At 41.6% G+C, this 24652-nt stretch overlaps 1 protein-coding gene across 1 annotated transcript; it reads right to left on the minus strand.

Moving 5' to 3' along the window:
- Nucleotides 1-331: 331 nt before the first annotated feature.
- On the minus strand, nucleotides 332-23185 carry LOC126456554 (uncharacterized). Its single transcript, XM_050092301.1, has 3 exons — nucleotides 23135-23185; nucleotides 9878-10042; nucleotides 332-1072 (listed from the first exon to the last, which is right to left on the minus strand). The coding sequence occupies exons 1-3, from the start codon at nucleotides 23181-23183 to the stop codon at nucleotides 714-716; spliced, it is 573 nt and encodes a 190-aa protein (XP_049948258.1). The 5' UTR covers nucleotides 23184-23185; the 3' UTR covers nucleotides 332-713.
- Nucleotides 23186-24652: the final 1467 nt, after the last annotated feature.

Below are 24652 nucleotides of genomic sequence, written 5' to 3' on the forward strand. Positions count from 1 at the left end.
CATCTGCTAAGGTTTAATTAGAGGGCAGGTTTATCAAAAGTGTAAAGGCATTGTAAATAAATAACAGCCATATTCTGGTTATACATACACCAGGCAAATTTTTGTGACGAGTGCATACAGAATACGACCATAAGCTACTATCCCTCAACAACGACAACATTTATCAAGGGTGGTTTGTCGTTGTCTAAGATGTCTTGTGGAAATTTAGTCAAATATGTGTACTAGTGTATTCAGCGAACACCTTTGTTATTTTTGTGTTTACTTTTCCACTACAGTGAAACTTGATGTCGGTTGACTCTCATATAATAAAATAAGAATTTTGCGAAACAAATTTTTAATGTAATACATAATACAACTGGAAACGAAATCTAACAGCTTTTCTTAAAATACAGAGTGGAATTCATTTTGAGACTCCTACTTCAAACAACAGGGTCAGCTGAATCGCTGCTCACAAAACATGGCCGAAAAATGTTTGCTGTATAGGTCTGAATCTCAGCTTAAATTTATTATCAGATATTTTCGATGGTAAACTGAAGCTGAGAAGCTAAACAAGAAATCAAAATTTGCTGTGAACAGTGAGTGAGCTAGCCATATTGTCTGAAATATCTACAGCAACAGCAGCTTGAATACCGAATAAATTCGAAGTCTACAAGCCACTACGACAGTAGAGTGCTGCATCCAACCACGGCGATGGGCTTGTTTGGCATAAAATCTTAGATAGCGTACGACAGACCAATAGCAATTCCAGGTTCATTCGTCAAAGAGTTGATGGGGGAGTAGCTGGAGAGATACCTCGTCGTGTACCACGGGTATATGCCGGTCGTCTTGAAGACGATATCGAGCGTGTACTTGTAGAACTTGGGGCCGGAAGTGCTGTATTGATATTTTTCAACTCGAGGGGGGTGGCCTTGGGTGCCATTTGTCAGCGGGATGTCCAACTCCTGGCCGTGTCTTGCGGTGCCTTTGAAGGAGCCGGACGCCACCATGTACGTCTGCACCGGGGACACAGAGAGTTTCCACTCGAAAAGTCTAAGTTCAACCTCCTCCTCGTACGTTCCATTGGACAACGTGTCTGTAAAGAGAAACAACAAGGGAAGCTGTGAGTCAGAGATGCTTTTTCTCGGGATGAATTTTGAACAACTTTATTTACTTGTTTTTGTATCCTCACAACGTGGTGATACAATCTCCAAATGTAACTAACAAAAATACCAGCAGGTGAGAGAAGAGTGCCAGTTTAACATCCATATTGACGAAGATTTTGGAATTAACTCGTCAGTTTGGTCATCAGCGCGCTTCTAACATAAAGTCTCTTTGTTTGTCGATGTCTGTTCTCACAAGCCAACTTTCGGAGACAATGCCTCTATAAGGCATACACTGATCAGCCAGCACATTATGACGACCTGCTGTGACCGAACGGTTCTAGGCGCTTCAGCCGGAACCGCTTGACTGCTACGGTCGCAGGTTCTTATCCTGCCTCTGGTATGGATGTGTGTGATGTCCTTAGGTTAGTTAGGTTTAAGAGTACCACTTGCAACCTACGCCCTCAGTCTCTGTCTTCCTCTACAGTTTTTGCCCTCTACAGCTCCCTCTAGTACCATGGAAGTCATTCCCTCATTTCTTAACAGATGTTCTATCATCCTGTCCCTTTTCTTCACCAGTGTTTTCAACATATTCCTTTCCTCTCCGATTCTGCGCGGAACCTCCTCATTGCTTACCTTATCGGTCTACATAATTTTCAGCATTCGTCTGTAGCACCACATCTCAAATGCTTGGATTCTCTTCTGGTTTTTCCACAGTCCATGTTTCACTACCATACAGTCCTGCACTCCAGAAATTTCTTCCTCAAATTAAGGCCTATATTAAATACTAGTTGACTTCGGTTGGTCAGGAATGGCCTTATTGCCATTTCTAGGCAGCTTTAGATGTCCTCCTTGCTCCGTCCGTCACTAGTTATTTTACTGCCTAGGTAGCAGAATTCCTGAATTTCATCTACTTCGTGGCCATGAGTCCTGATGTTAAGTTTCTCACTGTTCTCATTTCTGCTACTTCTCATTACCTTCGTCTTTTTTTCGATTTACTTTCAGTCCATATTCTTTATTCATTAGATTTTTCATTCCATTCAGCAGATCATGTAATTCTTCTTCACTTTCATTCAGGATAGCAATGTCATCAGCTAATCGTATCATTGATATCCTTTCACCTTGAATTTTAATTTCATCCCCGAACCTTTCTTTTATTTCCATCAATGCTTCGTTGTACAGACTGAACAGTAGGGACGAAAAACTACATCCCTGTCTTACACCCCTTGTAATCCGAGCACTTCGTTCTTGGTCGTCCACTCTTATTATTGCCTCTTGGCTCCCGTATATATTGCACATTATCCGTCTCTCCCTATAGCTTACCCCTTTTTTTCAGAATTTCGGAAGTCTTGCTCCTTTGTACATTGTCGAACGCTTTTCCCAGGTCGACAAATCCTATGAACGTGCTTTGATTTTTCTTTATTCTTGCTTCCATTATCAGCCGCAACGTCAGAATTGCCTCTCTCGTGCTTTACCTTTTCTAAGATCAACCGGATCGTCATCTAGCACATCCTCAATTTTCTTTTCCATTCTTCTGTATATTATTCTTGTCAGCAACTTGGTTGCATGAGCTGTTAAGCAGATTGTGCGGTAATTCTCACACTTGTCAGCTCTTGCAGTCTTCGGAATTTGTGGACGATATTTTTCCGAAAGTCAGATGGTATGTCGCCAGACTCATACATTCTACACACCAACGTGAATAGTCGTTTTTTGCCACTTCCAATAATGATTTTAGAAATTCTGATGGAATTCTTTCTGCCTTATTTGATCTTAAGTCCTCCAAAGCTCTTTCAAATTCTGATTCTAATACTGGATCGCCAATCTCTTCTAAATCGACTCCTGTTTCTTTTTCTATTGCATCAGACAAATCTCCCTCCTCATAGAGGCTTTCAATGTATTCTTTCCACCTATCCGCTTTCTTCTCTGTATTTGACAGTGGAATTCCCATTGTACTCTTAATGTTACAACTATCGCTTTTAATGTCACCGATAGTCGTTTTGACTTTCCTGTATGCTGAGTCTGTCCTTCCGAAAATCATTTCTTTTTAGATGGCTCCACATTTTTCATGCAGCCATTTCGTCTTAGCTTCCATACACTTCCTGTTTATTTCATTCCTCAGCGACTTGTATTTCTGTATTCCTGAGTTTCCCGGAACATTTTTGTACTTCTTCCATTCATCGACCATCTGAAGTATTTCTTGTGTTCCCATGGTTTCTTCGCGGTTACCTTCTTTGTACCTAAATTTTTCTTTCTAAATTTTTCTTTTTAGAGATGTCCATTGCTCTTCAACTGTACTGCCTACTGAGCTATTCCTTATTGCTCTATCTAAAGTCTTAGAGAACTTCAAGCATATGTCACATTATCTTGTTGAAAAATGCCACTGCCATCGGGAAACATGATGGTCGTGAAGGGTTGTACGTGGACTGGAACCAGTGTGCGATACTCCTTGGCCGATGTCGTGCCTTGCACGAGCTCCCTGATCCCATGGATGCCCACGTGAATGTTCCCCAGAGCGTAATGGAACCGCGCCACCAGCTTGTCTCCGTCCCGCAGTACAGGTGTCAAGGAGCTGTTGCCCTGGAAGACGGCGGAATCGGACCCTCTCATCGGTTTGATGAAGAAGGTATCGGGTCTCAACGCTTTGCCACTGCGCCAACGTCCAGTGCCGATGATCACGTGCCCTTTTCAGTAGCAGTTGCCGATGTCCTGGGGTTAACATTGGCACATGAATGGGTCGTCGGCTACGGAGGCCCATAGTTAGGAATGTTCGGTAGACCGTGTGTTCAGACACGCTTGTGCTATACCCGGCATTAAAGTCTGATGTTAGTTCCGCTACAGTTCTCCGCCTTTCCTGTTTTACGAGTCTACCCAGCCTACGACGTCCGAAATAGAAAGAAGGATCCTTTATTGTATGATTATATGATAGCGGAACAAACACTTGTAGCAGTTACTTCTGTAAAATATCTGGGAGTATGCGTGCAGAACGATTTGAAGTGGAATGATCATATAAAATTAATTGTTGGTAAGGCGGGTACCAGGTTGAGATTCATTGGGAGAGTGCTTAGAAAATGGAGTCCATCAACAAAGGAGGTGGCTTACAAAACACTCGTTCGACCTATACTTGAGTATTGCTCATCAGTGTGGGATCCGTACCAGATCGGTCTGACGGAGGAGATAGAGAAGATCCAAAGAAGAGCGGCGCGTTTCGTCACAGGGTTATTTGGTAACCGTGATAGCGTTACGGAGATGTTTAATAAACTCAAGTGGCAGACTCTGCAAGAGAGGCGCTCTGCATCGCGGTGTAGCTTGCTCGCCAGGTTTCGAGAGGGTGCGTTTCTGGATGAGGTATCGAATATATTGCTTCCCCCTACTTATACCTCCCGAGGAGATCACGAATATAAAATTAGAGAGATTAGAGCGCGCACGGAGGCTTTCAGACAGTCGTTCTTCCCGCGAACCATACGCGACTGGAACAGGAAAGGGAGGTAATGACAGTGGCACGTAAAGTGCCCTCCGCCACACACCGTTGGGTGGCTTGCGGAGTATAAATGTAGATGTAGATGTAGAAATCTCTAATGAGGGGTAGGCACCTAATCCCATGTAGTCTGGACGTGGTTTCACCCCGGTTTCGCCACATGTTGAAGACACTCACCACGGCACTCCTCGAAAACCCAAAAAATAGTGCAGTTTCCGAAACGCTCTGGGACATTACAATCTGCCCTCGGTCAAACTCAGATAGATCACGTGTCTTCCCCATTCTACACACAGACAACACACTCACTAATACTACATGCACCATGCGTGTGTCTGACGAGCAGTCATCCGTCGCCAGATGACGTTTCTATCGCCTGGACGGGTTTATAGCTATAGTAGTAGGAGGTCATGATTTTGTTAAAACAACAGTCGAAATCGCAATAACATTTGTTTATTGTGACCGGTTTCGACTTATGTTTAAGTCATCCTCAGATTTTTAGGGCCCTGCAAAGGTAGGAATAGCAATGTTACTAACAATACTGTTACATATGGCGTTAAAAGAAAACAGAGGAATGCTCTAGCCTTTAGCCCTATGAGTGGTGCTGGAGGCTCCTCGGTTTTTCACGTGATATCACTTTCTTATACGGATTACGTCAGCAATGGGCAATGGCAAGGCCGGCCGGAGTGGCTGTGCGGTTCTGGGCGCTACAGTCTGGAGCCGAGCGTCCGCTACGGTCGCAGATTCGAATCCTGCCTCGGACATGGATGTGTGTGATGTCCTTAGGTTAGTTAGGTTTAATTAGTTCTTAGTTCTAGGTGACTGATGACCTCAGAAGTTAAGTCGCATAGTGCTCAGAGCCATTTGAACCATTTGACAATGGCAAACGTTTCACAAGAACAGAAAAGTCGTTGTTGTAAGAAATTTGCAGAGTAAGTTCGCGTACACCAAGTACGAGTATATGAGAAGTTAAAACGTTATAAAACAACAGGTAAGTGGTCATCTATGTTAAAATAAAATAAATAAACTTACAGAACGAGAGAAGAAGCAGTGTTATTCAGTGACACTAGAGTGAATTACAAACACATCATTCTTATTAATGTTTTGTCGATAAGACAATAAACTAGAGAGTATTAATTATATGCTCACGGATACTACATAAAGACATAATAAGAGGTAAAATTATATTAAAAGACACAACCATTAAAATGTGTACTCGTCGTTGTGTATTTACTAGGCAGTATCCTCTGGTAAGAATTCAAATCGATGCCATTGCCTAGGCAACGTAAAAACCAAGATGGCTGCCATAAAATCATAGACGTGTGTTGTCATGGTAACGTAAAGGCTGAAGTGGTAGCTAAGAAAACAAAAAAGTACACATGGGGGGCCGACTGCGATCAAAATATCGATCCAGGTCGATATCATCGAAGACGTTTGTGCAGACGGCCTATATTGCTGGAAAAAACTGAAAAACTCCGCTACCTTATGACGGCGCGTGCCTCATAATTGGGGCACTATCACGAGAAAATTTTAATGACAAAACAGGTGCCAGCCGGTGTGGCCGTGCGGTTCTAGGCGCTTCAGTTTGGAACCACGTGACCGCTACGGTCGCAGGTTCGAATCCTGCCTCGGGCATGGATGTGTGTGATGTCCTTAGGTTAGTTAGGTTTCAGTAGTTCTAAGTTCTAGGGGACTGATGACCAAAAATGTTAAGTCCCATAGTGCTCAGAGCTATCTGAACCATTTGAACAAAATAGGTTCTGAAATGGAAGCGATCATATTACAAACGTTGTAGAAATGTTACTTCGTATCCTCTAGTGTCATTAGTGAGACCAAATATGGTGACACATTAGTCACTAGAGCAGCTGATGTTGTCACGGTGCCATGGTGACAAAGTGGCAGCTATGAAAACAGAAGAACAGAAAACTATATTTACTGATGCCGATTTTGGCCATAGTAGCGCAGAAGGTCGGATTCCTCAGTGACCTCTGCGTGGACGTTTCCATGGCATGGGCTTCTAGAAACTTGAATAGACGTACGACATCCTGTCGTTAGTAATATGATGAATAAAAAGCTATACTTGTCTTAACAGCATTAAGATACATTAACGTTATTCTATTAATTTACAGGATTGGAAAGATAAGACGTCAGTACGTATTAACCTAGCTGGTCCCAAAGTGCACGATAAAATGAAAACTATGCGAGATGGTAAGCTTGTTCATTACAAAGTGGCGCTTATGTTCACGTGAGACGTGAATAAATAAGGGTATCGTAATAAATTTTCACAAAACAAAGATAAGAAAGGAGACAAGGCAAGAGTCGTAAACTAAGAGGGAAAGCAACATTTTGGGTTCAAATGATGTTCTGAAATAGATCAAAATGTACCTTATCTCGAAATTCTATGTGTTCGTTAAGAAGAAGGGATGCATCTTTTTTCTAGTGGACGAAAACCTCAAGGTCTTCCAAGGTATCTAACAGGAAGACTTTTTGGACAGTGTGTAGGATATACATATCGTGTTCTATCGCATCCTGAATGGTTATTACTCGTCAGATGTTGTCCAAGTGCAGATTTCCTGCGGGCTGTACCCTCCATATGCTTTTTGAATCTTGTTTGATAACTTCGACCAGTCTGTACAGTATATATCTGATGGTAATCCTTACACGTTAATTTACATACCCCAATCTTGAAAACTGATATTTTGATTTTCCGATAGTACGTTTTAGTTTGTTTGCAGGTATGTTTGTAGTAGAGGAAGCTAATTGTAGTCAGTATTTTTAAACGAGCTGTTTATCCTATCTGAAGCAGTTTCCTTGTAGACCATTTGAGAGAAATACAACGGAGACATTTTAGACAGTGCGGCAAAATTATATGCGCCGTAGTAGCATATTGAGACTAAATGTTGTCAGTGAGAAGTCGATGAAGTAGTTAGAGCGGACCGTAATCATGTAACTCCTTTCTTTGCAACCATCCAAACTCTTGTGAACCACTGACATGTCAAACAGAGGGATTTTGCAGACTTCGTGCACACAGTGGTTGAGACAGTTCTAACCGCCACGAATCTTGGATTACGTCACTTCAGTAAAGGTTCAACGTAGATTGCTAATGTCTACGATTTCTACTCAGTCCAACAGTTGATTTTCGAATTATTGGGTCATGATGATGGTTAGGATGTTGGAAGTCGACTTCTTAATGAACAGATACAGTAAACAGGAGGGCTGTTAGGAAAGTAAGGTCTGATCGGTTGCGAAATGGAGAGCATAGAGAAAATCAAAAATGTTTTATTTGCGACAGTTAGCTAAATTTTCCAGCTACCTCTCTATATAATTGCTGCTCAGACTAAGACGTTTGTCATAGTGTTGTACCAACTTTCAGTACGCTCGTCTCGGAAGGCCGCGGCCAATTCTCCACGCTGATCTGCAGCTTGTTGTCTATATCGTAATGTTGTCTTCACAGCCGGTGTTTCATGTGAGCGTAGATGAAAATCGGAGGGACCCAAGCCCGGGCAGTATGGTGGGGGGATCGAACACTTCCCATTGAAAACAGTGCAGCAGCGTCCTTATTGCCCCTACAGTGTGTAGCCGAGAACTGTCATGAAGGAGGAAATGCATGACAGTTACATTGTGTAGGCTGCATGATTTCAGGCGAAATATCGCACAGGAACTCAGGCTTGGGGGGGAGACACTATTTTCTAGGCATCTTTACGTGCACACTATGCGCTCAGAACTGAAAAGAGCGACTGACGCGATCGATACGCATTCTAGATACACTAGATACATCTATGCAAAGCTTCATCGGATTTTCAATGTGGTTTAGATTTGGCGATCAATCGGACCTTAATTTCCGAATAGCCCTCATACATTTGGGACTTCACTAATTAGAAAAAAGTTAATGTAACTGTCAATAGTCCACGGCAGTTTCCCTATTTCTCACAAAACGAAACCAACAGGAACTCAGAACTGAAGCTCAGTAAAACTGCAGATCTCGGTGGTTTCAGGTACTACTGAGATGAGAGAGAATTTTTAATGTGCAGTTACCGAGTGTATATTTCAGAGCGACAGAAAATAATCACAGAGAATATCATATATGTGTGACTGCCGAATATGATATAACTAAATGTATGAATAACAGGAGCTGGCTATACGCCAACGTAGTCAGATAATAATTTAAAAGTCTCAGGTTCGAATCCTGCCTCGGGTATGGATGTATGTGGTGTCCTTAGGTTAGTTAGATTTAACTAGTTCTAAGTTCTAGGGAAGTGATGACCTCAGATGTTAAGTCCCATAGTGTTCAGAGCCATTTGAACCATTTGAACAATAAAAAAAAGAGACAGATAGTGCAAATATTGGGTCAAGTCTTTTGAGGAGAACACACCCGAGTAGAAAGCGTTGCTTCTGCGCGAATAGAGGTAAAGCTGTTATCAAGTCGGAGGTTTTTTTAAAACACCACAGTTCTTTACTTGGTGTGATCTTACTGCAAGTGGAGTGCCATGGTCTATTTCGGACCACTGATCTGACTTACCCAGCCGTATACACGAGGAACTGTAGTCCAACGTGGACTACGAAGCACGGCACCTTTTAGCATTTTTCACACTAAGTAACACTGCCAGAAAAAACTTGACTTCACAAAACGGAAAAGCATAGTATCTTGTGACTACAACATCAATGACTACACCGAGTCGGTCGGCTCATACAAAATCCTGGGCGTAACAGTTTGTATGGACATGAAATGGAATGATCACATAGGCTCAGTTACAGAGAAAGTAGGTGTCACACTTCGCTTCATTGGCAGAATGCTAAGGAAATGCAATCAACATACACAGACGATTGGGTGCAGAACACTAGTGCGACCCATCCTAAAATATTACTCAAGTGTGTGGGATCCTTGCCAAACAGGACTAACAGAGGATACTGAATGTGTGCAAAGAAGATGGCAGGAATGGTCAAAGGTTTTTTGACCCATGGGAGAGCGTGACGGAGACGAAGAAAACTCTTGAAGATAGACGCAAACTGTGACTTGATGGCAACGTTGAAAACGTTCAAGAATCAGCTTTAAATGACGAATACAGGACTATAAACTTTCAAGAATACAGAACTATAATATAGCACTCTTCGTTTCGCTCCTGTAGTGATCCACAGAGGCGTTTAAGCAATCAATTTTTGCTCGCTCAGTGCTTGAGAAACAAAAATTGTAGGACCGACGGAGCATCGACCCCCATACCTTTGGGTCTACCGCTTGGTACTTATTCTCTGTGCCGCCGGAGCCACAATGACTTAATAAACGCAGATACCATACCACGAAGTCAGCAGCTGTTATAACAGTGCCTACCTGAGCCACAGAAGTTGATGATCTGCGACGGGATGATGATGGACGTCAGGTAGGTTTGAGTATTGAAGTACCAAGTCTCGACGTGAATTCCAGAGTTGGTGCCGTAGAGCAGGTCAGATGTTTTGGGGTCACGCACGACCTCCTCATATCGCGGGTACGGCCATGCTGCAACAGCAAGGGCACACTTGTCAGCTCATTGTGATCTTACATAAAATCGCTAAGGGGCTGAAGGCTTCTATTCAGCAACTCGTCGACCAGTCTAGTGTGGCAGTAGAAGACAGCGAGAGGGAAGCGGAAGTTCTGAATTCCACGTTTCAAAAATAATTCACGTACGAGGATTGTACAGATTGATCATCGCTCAAATTTTCGTGTGGAGGCCATATAAACAGGCATTCCTGGTTAAATATAAACGTAGGTTTCCGCGGCCATTTTTCTGGTTTTATGAGCGGATTGTCAATATGTAAAACTAACGACGTTTCGGTTCAGGAAACAAAAACACCCTGAAGAAGTCACTTACAACCGAAACTCCGGTAGTTTTACATACTGACAATGCGGCCACAAACCCAGAAAAATTTTATGCCTGAGGCATTCCTGGTGTCGTGGAGCAATAGAAAGACTTGAAAACGTATAAGTCACCAGATCAGGATGGAATCGCATTGCGGTTTCACAGACAGTAATCTTTGCTTTTATCGCGAATCTCTCGCCCACCGCAACGTCATAAGTGACTGGAAAAAAGCGAAGGTGACTCTTGTACATAAGAACAGTAAAAGAAAAGAACTACAAAATTAGATACCAATATCCATAACGTCGGTTTGCTGCAGAATTCTTGAGCGTATTCTAAGATGGAATATAATGAATTCCTTGAGGCTGAGAACCTTATGTCCACAAATCAGTACGGATTTGTAAAGCGTCACTGTTATGAAAATGCTTGACACAGTCACGTCGCTTCGATATAGATCTAACATTGAAAAGCTATATGAAATGGAACAAGTGCATAGCCTCGGTAATGACGGAGTTGAATAGTCCGGTTTATTGGGAGAATTTAGGAACGTGTGGGTCATCTATAAAGGAGGCCGCCTACCGAACACATGTGTGACCCATTCTTAAGTACTGCTCGAATGTTTGGAATCCCCACCATGTCGAATTGAAGGAAGATGGAACAATTCAGAGGTGCGCTGTTAAAATTTTGTTAGCGGTATGCAGAATCAGTACGCGAGCATTACTGAAATGCTGCATGAACTCAAGTGGGAGTCTCTAGGATGAAGACGACGCACTTTTCGTGGAAGCTTAGAGAACCGCCGAAAGCACTGACTGCAGAACGATTTTGCTACAACCAACATCTTGCTTGAGGACTGCGAAGACAAGATAACTTAGGGTTCGCACAGAGGCATATAAACAAACGTTTCCTTTGTTCCATTTGCGATGGAACATCAAAGGAATTGAGTAGTAGTGGTACAATGTATCCTCCGCCATGCACCCTATGGTGGCTTGTGGAATATGTATGCAGATGTAGAATAACAGGTAACTGTCATTAAACTCATATATTCTTTTTATTGTTATTCGTGCCTTAGATGACAATAATAAAATGGCACTTGTTTGGAGCATCTATCATTGGAATGTAGTCGAATTAAATCAGGTGATGCGGCGGAATTGGATTAGGAAATAAGACGCTTAAAGTAGTAAAGGAGTTTTGCTATTTGGGGAGCAAAATAACTGACGATGGTCGAAGTAGAGGGATATAAAATGTAGACTGGCAATGGCAAGGAAAGCGTTTCTGAAGAAGAGACATTTGTTAACATCGAGTATAGATTTAAGTGTCAGGAAGTCGTTTCTGAAAGTATTTGTATGGAGTGTAGCCATGTATGGAATTGAAACGTGGACGCTAAATAGTTTAGACAAGAAGAGAATAGAAGCTTTCGAAATGTGGTGTTACAGAAGAATGCTGAAGATTAGATGGGTAGATCAGATAAGTAACGAGGAGGTATTGAATAGAATTGGAGAGAAGAGAAATTTGTGGCACAACTTGACTAGAAGAAGCGATAGGTTGGTAGGGCATATTCTGAGACATCGAGGGATCACCAATTTAGTATTGGAGGGCAGCGTGGAGAGTAAAAATCGTAGAGGGAAACCAAGAGACGATTACACTAAACAGATTCAGAAGGATGTAGGTTGCAGTAGGTACTCGGAGATGAAGAACCTTCCACAGGATAGAGTAGCATGGAGAGCTGCATCAAACCAGTCTCTGGACTGAAGACCTCAACAACAGCAACTGTAAATAATAAGATGTGGAGTAGGCCCTGTTCACTCGATCACGGGCGTCGGACGGGTTGCCGCCGTATCAGTCGGAGCACTCACCTAGTAATTGCTCTACCGGAGAACATTCGAACATAAAAATGCCACCAGTAACAAGCACGTTCAAGACGTAAGTTCTTCATAGCCAAACACTCGAACTGGTTGCAAACATCTACCAATTTATGAAGAAAGAAGCTATGCTAGGTGCTCCATTGAAATTAAAATCCGCATTGAAACAAGTGATGAAACAAGAGGTGTATCGTTTACTTCCGTTCAGGGAAGCAAAATAGAATTGGAGTGAGTTTGGGCTACTGAGTCCCCGGCGTTTCATAGCCTCATAAGGATTTTGAAAGGCCAGTTCAGACAGTTCTTTTTGACCAAGTATTTCACTAAGCGGTGAATAATTTCTAATTTACAGATGAAAGAAAGTTCATAAAAAAATAGCGTAATTTAAAAATTTCCGAAGAACTGGGAACATATTTTGTTGAAACCTTGGCATTCTAGGATTCAGGTGGAAGAAGACGGGAATAATCTAGAAGTACTTCGGGAACAAAATAGCGTCAGAACAAAGTGAACCACGTATCCGAGGATACAGACGTGAATGTCGTTCATTTGTCTGGACATTTGCCACACAGCATCGTAATGGTACAGCTACAATTCATTATAGGGTCTGTCGAAACCTATTTCGAAAGGAAACAGAATTATCGTCATTCGCGCTAGCAGCGAGGACAGTTTCATACCGAATGCGTATGTAAGGTTTAAATCTAGCTAGAAAATGTGGGATTATCACAACGGCATGGACTCCTTAAATTATGAAAAGTGATTCAGGAAGAAATTAATATCTAATCTGCTACGTCATACTGTCCTCACAGGTAACGCCCCTGCCACAATAAGCAGCTGACTAGTGTTCTAACATCAATCTGTACGAGGAGAGAAATGACGTCCTGGTTAACCGAAAACGAAATTCCTTTCTACAAGAATATGCTCAGGACCATGTTATATTCAATAATTTTTTCATAATGCGGGGCCACAGTCATAATATATTTCTTTAAAGTCAGTACCGCCATTAGACAGTTGTTTATTTATAGTGTTACATTTACACTTACACAATCATGATTTCGGCTTCAGAGTGCCTTTATCAAGTGTTTTAAGTGTTATAAATTGCGTAAGAAGGCATACTGTCGCATTAAAATACACTATTAGACACATTGTCTAAGAGTCTTATAGCACTTAAGACACTTGATAATGGCACTTTGAATGATTGTGTAAATGTAAATGTAACACTGTAAGTAAACAACAGTCTAGTGGCGGTACTGACTTTAAAGAAGCATGTTATAGTCATTCATCAAAATGAACATAGCAGGTCAGGGCACTTATAAAATGTACAGTATGCTAAGTGAAAATTCTGCATTTAGACTTCCTCCATACCACTTTGAATGGAATCCTGTATAGCTCATGTGAGAAAATATCAAGAACTGTGTTTCTGAACTTAATGTGACATTCAGAATGGAACTTCATGTGACATTGAGAATGGACATGTTATTGAAACCTACACACGGATGAAGTGAAGAAATGCTGTGAGCACTTAAAGAAAATTGAAGAGCAGTAAATTTATTGTAGCAAAGTGAATAATGACACGGTTTCAAGTGAAAGTTTGCTGGTCCAAGCGCTGGAGATCATAAATGAGGGAAGTGGTACAGACTTGAACAGTGATGGAAGCAATACTGATCATGAACGGAATCCACCAACACTGCCAGTGGAAATGAAACAGACGTGGCTACAGGAGATGAAGAAACGTAGGGTGGGGCATTTCCTAAATATGTTCTTTTATGTGGAAACAATGACAGTCAGTGACCCACAGTATAATGTAACGTGGAAGGACCGAGTGAACAACGAAGCAGTGCTATCTAAAACTAACTGCAACAGTATTTCAGCTATCTTGAAGCAGAGACGACTCTGCTGGCTGGGACACGTCCACCGTATGGATCCTGACAGATTACCACCTGAGGTGATGCTTGGAGAGATCTCTATAGCCAAAAAACCTGTAGGACGTCCTGCATTGAGGATCAAGGACTTCTGTGAACGAGATATGGAGAGCTTTGGAATCGACACAAACAGATGGGAGTCACGGGCTAGCATGAGACCAGAGTGGCGTGATGATATATCATCTGGAATGTCGAAGCATGATGAAGGCTTGTTAGACAGATTAAGGCAGAAAAAGCTTCGCAATGCTACCACTGCTCCTGCCTCAGCAGCCAGATACACTTGTGACAATTGCGGCAAGAGATGCCGTGCTGCCATTGGCTTGACAAATCATACGAAAAAATGCAACCCATAAACACAAAGACACTGCAACAATCATCTACCAAGATGTCGTGGCCAACATATATTATTGTGAATGTGCAGATGTGTCTGTAATTTCTCGGAAGATCTGTGAACGTCTTTTTAACAGTGAAGCTACTGGTTATGACCAGACTATGTCAGTTAGCTATGTTTGCAAAATAAATCCGCTTATACTTTTCTATATACGCCATCTGCCCAAAAGCTTTCACTAAAAGATTAATAAAGAAAGAGAAAATTGGAGATGGTGGTTTTAACGCTTCAGGTGTTTTAAAAAATCTCCCCCACCCACTTCAGTTCAACAAAAAGGACATTCAAACAACCGCCTGAAATTGTCAGAAAAGTCCCTCTTTGAGATGTTGTTACATTCGGTGTCACATTGGATTGAGTATTTATCTACGAAATACACTCATCTGACAGCGCAAGCTGTTAATGCGGCTCAGCGGGCAGATTCTGAAAAAGAGTTGTCAGAAATCTATGTGCCTTCTCTTCTGAGAGCAGGACTTACTTAAGAGCTTAATATAATTTCAGTACTCTCTCTGCGGGAACAAACAAAGATAACCACATTGTTTTAGTATGTGACAATAATACATGTTACTATATGTCAACAAACTTACAAAATTCTTTTAGACAAGTGGTTCCCAACCTTTCCGAGACTATTACCGCTGAGTGAAATTAGATATTGGCTAGTATCCACCCCCCTTCCATAACCATCAACAACATTAGCGTCTAACTAATCTTTATAATGAACAATAATTTTCTTTGAACGCTTTTATTTTTAAATGATGGAAGATAAATGATACTTAGGTTTCTTATTAAACCCCAAAAGAATAAGTCTATGAGACAATTGGTATCGGTTTATTCTAACATTTTATTTATATTTGCAGAAAGAGGAATTAATTCTCACTGCATCGCGAGTGCTACCTACAGCTCCTATTCAGAAAAGAAAGCTAATTATCCCCACTGATGGTGCATACTTATCACAAAATGTACTCCCCCTGCACGACTCCTCTCCGCAGTGACACTCGCTTCACTCACACCCTGAAACCCCATTTTAAAATAAGCCAAGTCAAACGGTATACAGTACACCGACTGCTTGTGTATCACTAGATTCCTGGACTCGTTACCCCTGAAATGGTAGACATTGGAAGACTTTAGGCTGCCAGTGCTTTGCGTCTGACCAATTCCGCACAGCAACGTAGTAGCCATTACATAATTACTGCTGTGTTGTGATCTCAATCAGATCGTTTATTGTAGCGAAGTGAATAATGAAACGGTTTCTGGTCCACTGTGGGAAATACATACAACTCGGAGATGGCATTTTCATGAGATATTTAAGGGTATATGTATCACTTTTACTGTTACAGATGGATGATACAATGTATATGTGCAGTGGCTGGACTATGCGAGGAACAAAGAAGATGCTGTTCAAACATGCGCTTCACAATCTGTAACCTCCACCACATTGTCTCACGCGTTAATGTTAGTGTCTGAAATAAAATAATGTAATTATTGGTAACTTATGTAGGCAATATTACAGTTTTACGAAATAGTGATGATAATAATAATGATCTTCTGAAAATAGTTCAGTTTCGAGACCCAAAAACTACTCCATTCTTTCTTTTTTTACCTCACAAAAAATTTCATTTTATCCCAACAGGTTGGACGCTCCTTTCGTACTGTGTGCATGAAGAAGTAACTGAAAAGTTTAATTAGAAATATAACCATTACAACACCCATCACGTCACCGGCTGCCTTCGCAGCATCATGTAATATGTGGGCGGGGCCTCCAGCTCCCACAAGATTTTCGTTTATTTCACTTTTCAATGTCGCGAGCACATTGTTTGTACCAGCTTGTTACGCTCCTCCAAAATTAATGTTGGCGCCGTTATTACAAAACACTATACACTTACATTTATCAGTTTTGGTTTCCTCTAAGGAAGTGACGCAGTATGTAGTTATTACAGAGGCTGTTTCATTTGACAAACAAGGTAATTTAAAAAATCTCACTCAAACGCCATTTTCGGTGTAACATACCGAAAAATTAGTGGAAATATTTTCTGTGTTTTGTAATTACTAGCGTCTGCAGCTGTACTAAAATAAGGAACATTTGAAAGATCATCGCTATTTGTTTGACAGTGTCGAGCGCTAACTCTAATTTCAAAATTGCTGTTGATTTTGTTCAGGCGAACATAACATTTTTTGCTGTTTCGGGAACATTAAAAAGTTTGGAGCTTAGGCTAGAACTACTGTTCACTGATTTCAAAGACAAATGATGTTTAAGGGTTGAAACACGTATGTAACGTAACAGCGATGGTGAGTCACGTTAAAATCTTTGACCAGAGAGCCTATTATCGTAGTTAGTATGCGCTTGACCGCGCGAGTGTTGCGAGCAGTACGCTAGTAGCAGTACGCGAGTAGCTGTAGGCCAGAGCAGTACTCTGTCAGTAGTCGTTGCGTGCAGTACGCTAGTAGTCGTCATGCAGAGCAGTCGGTCAGTAGTAGCAGCCCAGTGCGGTTGTGTGATGTAGTCTGTCGGCAACACTGGTCAAGATGCTGAATGAGGTATACTGTTACTTAAGATAATCATCAGATAATGTAAAGTTTATTTATTGTAATTAATTTTCAACAAGTGCCCCCAATAATAATTTTGATTTCAAAAGCAATTTTACATAAAAATTTTATTTAATTGAAGTAACTATTTTGTTCCACTTCCCTTAAAGAAAAGTTTCAGTTTTCAGTTAAATTACAAAAAAAAAAGGAATATTATTATTTGCAATGCAGTTCCTCCAAGCCGTGCGCAAGAATAAGAGCAGAAATTTGACTAGCAGTTACAATGAGGTAAGAATTTAATTCTGATTTTTGCACAGGGCCAAAGACCGATATTTCGGTTTAATTGAGTTATCATTATCACTGAGATTGTTTTATTACTGAATTGACTTTCATTTTTTTTTTTTTTTTGTGGGAGCTTACACCAGAGTCAGATTGCGAATTTCACATTTTGTTGCCTTTGTCAGTACATTTGATTGCAGGGAGGTTATTCTTGGGTCCCATTTATTATTATATTTTGTATTTAAATATTTCTGTGGGGACGATATTGCTTCTTGGCTCCTATTCATTTATTATTTCTGTCTTTAAAATTTCAGTGGAGAGGTTACACTTAGCGCAATGTCCATTAGCATTCAATAATAATATCTTTTAAGATTTTTGTGGGGAAGTTACAGGGTATGGTAGCACATTGCTAATTCCCTTGCTGTTACTAATTTTCCCTGCTTAAATGAATTTGAAATGTCGTATCGATCTTGAATATTGTATCCCGCAAACCCTCCAAAAACAAACGAAAAATATAGCTATTCAAAAAGCAGATACAAATTCCCGTGATGCCTTCCTGAGAGAAAATCTCAACTCCTTCGAGATTAAGAATGTAAGTGGGAACCAGATGTGGCGTGAATCTAAAGAAATAGTATCGGCAGCAATTGAGAGATTTATAGCAAATAACTTTATAAACGCTGGTAAACGGGTCAGAACGCTCTTGCATAAACAACAACAAAACAAAAAAAAATGCCAAATTTAAACGAACGTAAAATCTCCAAAATTGGCGCTCTTTTACAGAAGCTCGAAATTTAGTGCGGACATCAATGCGAGATGCTTATAATAGCCTCCACAACGAAACATTATCTGCAAACCTGTCAGGAAAATCCAAAGAGATTATGGTCGTATGTAAAGTATGCTAGCGGCAAGACACAGTCAATACCTTCTCTGCGTGATATCAATGGAAATGCTATCGAAGACAGTGCTGCGAAAGCAGAGATACTAAAGGCAGCCTATCGAAATTCCTTCACCAAAGAAGACGAAGTAAATATTCCAGACATCGAATCATGAACAGCTGCCAATACGAGTAACTTAAATGTAGATATCGTCGGAGTAGGGAAGCAACTTAAATCATTTAATAAAAGCAAGTGTTCCGGTCCAGACTGTACAACAGTTAGGTTCCTTTCAGAGTATGCTGATGCAATAGCTCCATACTTCACAATCGTATACAACCGCTCGCTCGACGAAAGACCCGCACCCAAAGACTGGAAAGTTGCACAGATTACATAAATATTCAAGATAAGCATTAGGAGTAATCCAATAAATTACAGGCCCGTATCATTAACGTCGATATGCACGAGGATTTTGGAACATACATTGTTTTCGAACATTATGAATTACCTCGTAGAGAACAGTCCAATATTCATAGTCAACATGGATTTAGAAAACATCGTTCTTGTGAAACACAAAGTGCTCGTTACACACACCAAGTGTTGAGTGATATTGACATGGGACTTCAAATAGATTACGTACTTCTAGATTTCCAAAAGGCTTTTGACACTGTATCACACAAGTGAAATTGTGTGCTTATGGAATATCATCTCAGTTATGTGACTGGATTCATGATTTCCTATCAGAGAGGTCACAGTTCGTAGCAACTGAGGGAAACTCATTGCGTAAAACAGAAGTGATTTCTGGCGTTCCCCAAGGTAGTGCTACAGGCCCTCTGCTGTTCCTCATCTATATGAACGATTTAGGTGACAATCTGAGGAGCCGTCTTAGGTGATTTGCAGATGACGCTGTCGTTTATCGTATAGTAAAGTCATCAGAAGATTAAAACCAATTGCAAAACGATTTAGGCAAGATATCTATATAATGCGAAAATTGGCAGTTGACCCTAAATAATGGAAAGTGTGAGGTCATCCTCATCGGTTACACGATAAATGAGTCTAATCTAAAGACCGTAAATTCAACTAAATACATAGGCATTACAACTGCGGACAATTTAAATTGAAAAAAAAGAACACATAGAAAATGTTGTGGGGAAAGCAAACCGAAGAGTACGTTTTGTTGGCAGGACACTTAGAAAATGTAAAAGGTCTGCTAAAGACATTGCCTACACTACGCTTGTCCGTCCTCTTTCGGAGTACTACTGCGCGGTCTGGGATCCTTACTAGATAGGATTAACGGAGTATATCGAGAAAGTTCAAAGAAGAGCAGCACGTTTTGTAATATTGCGAAATAGGGGAGAGAGTGTCACGGGCATGGTACAGGATTTTGGATGGACACTATTAAAACAAAGGCGTATTTCGTGGCGACGGAATCTTCTCATGAAATTTCAATCACTATCTTTCACCTCCGAATGCGAAAAAATTTCGTTGACACCGACCTACATAGGGAGAAACGATCATCATAATGAAATAAGGGAAATCAGAGTTCTGACGGAAAGATATAGGTGTTCGTTTTTTCCGCGCTTGTTCGAGAGTGGAACAATAGAGATTTATTTTGAAGGTGGTTCGATGAACCCCCTGCCAGGCACTTAAGTGTGATTTGCAGAGTATCCATGTAGATGCAAAACAAAACAACTGGCCATTTTTAAAGTGCTTACAAAGTACACGTTTGATTCATGCTTCACGCTAGCTAAATGACCCTTAATACCTACTCTTCCCCTTGCGCAACGGAAACATAAAAGCTACAAATTACACATGTTACTTCATAGTCGCTTCTGCCTCGATTTATGAACAACCGTTCCGCCGAATCTTTTTCTCGGAGTGTACACTTCCTCTCCGACATTTTGAGATCACTTGAAACAATCAAATACTTTAATAACAAATTAACCGTTATACGACTCAGACAAACATAAAACCACGTTGCTACAAAAACTAAACTGAACGAATGGACAATAACGGAAACTCAGCAGCGTTACAGCGCAATAATATCCTTAAGGGACTCACTCAGCTGCGATAGTAAAAACTTTCGTGATTTAGGTTAGCAGCTGGATTTGAAATATAGATCCACAAAGAATTTGTAGGAAAAATAGACGTTACAACCATAGTTCTCTGTAATCCGAAATCCGGGACAAACTGCTGTCCAGAAGGGTTATTTCGGGATATGGTCTGATTTAAGCTGAAACAGGGACTGTCCCGAAAGATCGGGACGTCTGACAACCCTACCCGAGTGACATCACTGGGGAATGTTATTTATTCTACACAGGATGTGGGATGAAGTGGGGTAGAATTCGACACCGAATTGTATCAGACAAGAGTTGTTTCTATAATATAGCACTAGCGACAGCACGTGTTTTTACCACTGCAGTGTGAGCTATGGAGAAACAAGATCACTCACATGATTTTGAATCAATATAACAGTGCGTTTCAGAGTTTCAGAGGAAGTTTTTCGATGCGTGAACTTAAGTTTGGCATGTTGTGTTTCGCCTGCAGGTAATTAACATTACATTTTATTGCATCTTTAGATACAACTGTTATTATTTTTTTTGAATTGCAGCCTGTGACAGTGTTAAGCCTAACTAATATCGCTGAGAATGTTAAGCTAATACAGAGGTACGTTTGGGTTGTACCGGACAACGCAATTTCTGGTTTTACCGGAAAAAACTGATAGCATAAAAATTTTAATTTTTACGATTTTTTCGTCAACAGGCAAACATCGAGCGTTAGGACAGATAGGTGATGAAAATGACACGAAGAACGCAGCAGAAAATTCATAATCCTTGAAACAACATTACGGAAAGCGAGTGAGAAATATAAAGTTCCAAGGATGTGCTAGGTGGTAGACAAGGAGGGGGCCATGAATTTTTTTTTTTTTTTTTTTTTTTTAGGAAATAATAAGTTTCTCATTCGAGAACATTTAGTGACGAACAGGACACAGGGTTCTACAGTCCTGTTAAAAATTCAGATAGCCGGCTTGTGCCTTAGAGTAAAGGCGACTTCTTAAATCTAGTGTACACGTATGCACAGCAACTGAAAATAAACCATCGCTGCAGTAAGACAAACATGAAAGCGGGTAAGGACTTTCACTGTAACTTTGTGAAAGACTTATGGCAGAGAACAGTTGAGTTCAGAAGTTTGCGGCGAGCAGTAGCATGTTTCAGTAATTAACAAGTTGACAGATTCTTTGACAGACTTGGTGAGCTTATTGGGGAGTCTGAGTTTAAACCCTTTGCGTTCCAGTTTGCCACAGAAATGTTTTATATTCGATACAACCCTCCGAAAATTAAAAGGACTAAAATGCAAAGGGAGGAAGAAATATCTAAAAGTCAACGAATGTATGATGTTATGGCATAGAGTTTTGTAATTTATTAAGTAACTTGTCACAGTTTTGTTTTAGTGTGAAGAATGTTCCAAGACAACCTCCATAAAATGTTATTTCACTGAGGTGAGAAAAGTCATGGGATAGTGATATGGCCGGCCGTTGTGGCCGAGCGGTTCTAGGCGCTTCAGTCCGGAACCGCGCGACTGCTAAGGTCGCAGGTTCGAATCCTGCATCGGGCATGGATGTGTAAAATGTCCTTAGGTTAGTTAGGTTTAAGTAGTTCTAAGTCTAGGGGACTGATGACCTCAGATGTTAAGGTCCATAGTGCTCAGAGCCATTTGCACCATTTTTGATAGTGATATGCACGGAACTCTTTAGGGACATTAATATTCCGAGATCCACAGTGTCGAGTGTGCATCGAAAATATCAAATTTCAGGCATTACTTCTCACCACACAGTGGGCGACGGCTTTCACGTAACACGGAGAGCATCGGCGTTTGCGTAGATTTGTCAGTGCTAACAGACAAACAACACTGCGTGAAGTAACCGCAGAAATCACTGTGGCACGTACGACGAACATATCCGTTAGGACACTGCGGCGAAATTTGGCGTCTAATGGGCTTTGGCGGCAGATGATCGACGCGAGTTCCTTTGCTAACAGCACATCACCTCCAGTGCCCCTCCTGGCCTCGTGACTATATCTTTTGGACCCTAGACGACTGGTAAACCGTGACCTGGTTAGATGAGTCCAGATTTCAGCTGATAAGAGTCGATGATAGGAGCCGAGTGTGGTGCAGACCCCATGAAACCAAGTTGTCAACATGGCACTCAGCAGGCTATTGGTGGCTCCACAATGGTGTGGGCTGTACTTACATGTAATGGACTGGGTCCTCTGTCCAACTGAACCGATCGTTGACTGTAAATGGACATGTTCGGCTATCTAGATAACAAAAAAAAAAAAAAGGTTCAAATGGCTCTGAGCACTATGGGACTTAACGTCTGAGGTCATCAGTCCCCTAGACTCAGAACTACTTAAACCTAACTAACCTAAGGACATCACACACATCCATGCCCGAGGCAGGATTCGAACCTGCGACTGTAGCAGCAGCGCGATTCCGGACTGAAGTGCCTCGAACCGCTCGGCCACAGGGGCCGGCATTTCACCAGAGTACCATTGTTCGCAATCGGTTTGAAGAACATTTTGGACAATTCGAGTGAATGATTTGCCATCTAGTTCACCCGACATGAATTTCATCGAACACTTATGGGTCATACTGAGAGATCAGTTCGTGCACTATACCTCGCACCTGCAACACTTTCGCAGTTATGGACGGCTCAATATTTCTGCAGGGGACTTCCAGAGACATTTTGAGTTCATGCCATGTCGAGCTGCTGTACTACTCCGGGGAAAAGGAGGTCCGACATGATAGTAGGAGGGATCCTATGACTTTTTTCAGCTCAGTCTATTTCTAAAAAGCTTACGTATTCGATACTACCCGACCTTCCCTTAGCGCCGTAGATCAGCTAGGCCCGTGTCTCTCTTACCGGATACTGCAGCAGCCAACAGTAGGACGACCAACGAACTCTTCATCATTGTGGCTGGAGGCGAAAACTTGACAATTCCCGTTCTGTGGTTTCCTATATAAGACTCCACTAATTCCTGCTTTTGAGGGAAAGAATTATCTCTAAGACCTTACCGACTAACAGGGATGTAAATTTTGGGTACCTCGTCCGTCACACGATGGGATTGCTTTGTGTCATACAGCATTAGTGTTCCTAAAACAAAGTGGAAACTTCATCCGAGAGCTCGCACCACACTGCGAGATAAGTTACGTATACATATTTCTGGACTCGCTGTGCAAACTCGGCGATAAGAACAACGTTTCTCTAAAGCGTGAGGAAACACTAGGTACTACCTCCTGCTTTTCAAGAAAACATTTGTCGCGAGAACTTCCGCTAGAATACGAGTACATTAGTTGTCTGGCACAGCTCTCGTCACCCCACAAAGCGTAAATTACAAGAACTATGGCCAGATAGTAGGCGAGATGCATACATGGTCTTTCAGAAGTGATGCTCAATATTCGAGGATATGATAGGAATGAATGAAATTTTCTCTCTACAGCGGAGTGTGCGCTGATATGACACTTCCTGGCAGATTAAAACTGTGTACCGGACCGAGACTCGAACTCGGAACCTTTGCATTTCGCGGGAAAGTGCTCTACCAACTGAGCTACCTAAGCACGACTCACGCCCCGTCCTCACAGCTTTACTTCTGCCAGTACCTCGTCTCCTACCTTCCAAACTTTACAGAAGCTGTCCTGCGAACTTTGCAGAACTAGCACTCCTGAAAGAAAGGATATTGCGGAGACATGGCTAAGCCACAGCCTCTGGGTGTTTCTAGAATGAAATTTTCACTCTACAGCGGAGTGTACGCTGATATGAAACTTCCTGGCAGATTAAAACTGTGTGCCGGACCGAGACTCGAACTCGGGAAAGGCAAAGGTCCCGAATTCGAGTCTCGGTCCGGCACACAGTGTTATATGCCAGGAAGTTTCATATCAGCGCACACTCCGCTGTAGAGTGAAAATTTCATTCTAGAAACACCCAGAGGCTGTGGCTAAGCCATGTCTCCGCAATATCCTTTCTTTCAGGAGTGCTAGTTCTGCAAGGTTCGCAGGAGAGCTTCTGTAAAATTTGGAAGGTAGGAGACGAGGTACTGGCAGAAGTAAAGCTGTGAGGACGGGGCGTGAGTCGTGCTTGGGTAGCTCAGTTGGTAGAGCACTTTCCAGCGAAATGCAAAGGTCCCGAGTTCGAGTCTCGGTCCGGCACACAGTTTTAATCTGCCACGAAGTTTCATGATAGGAATGATCATTCGAAACAAAAAAGCCAAGTAAACGTGGACTCTAAAACGCATATCTAAAGAGCTATGAGCAACTCTTAATCTTCGATTCTGTGAAACAAATCTCTTCTGCTGCAAGCTCTTTGCTTTCCATATTGTGTGAAGCGGTAGTATGGAAAAAAACAAGAAAAAAAGTCCAGTAAACGTGTACTCTAAAATGCATG

The sequence above is a fragment of the Schistocerca serialis genome, chromosome 2, assembly GCF_023864345.2.
Source record: "Schistocerca serialis cubense isolate TAMUIC-IGC-003099 chromosome 2, iqSchSeri2.2, whole genome shotgun sequence".
Lineage (NCBI taxonomy): Eukaryota > Metazoa > Arthropoda > Insecta > Orthoptera > Acrididae > Schistocerca > Schistocerca serialis.

What these genes read in the sequence shown, in the direction of transcription:
- LOC126456554 (XM_050092301.1), bottom strand. Translation starts at nt 23,183, where the DNA reads ATGATGAAGAGTTCGTTGGTCGTCCTACTGTTGGCTGCTGCAGTATCC. An exon ending in GTTGGCTGCTGCAGTATCCG is followed by an intron (nt 10,043 to 23,134) that starts GTAAGAGAGACA and finishes TTGCTGTTGCAG; the next exon opens with CATGGCCGTACCCGCGATAT. An exon ending in CATCAACTTCTGTGGCTCAG is followed by an intron (nt 1,073 to 9,877) that starts GTAGGCACTGTT and finishes TTCTCTTTACAG; the next exon opens with ACACGTTGTCCAATGGAACG.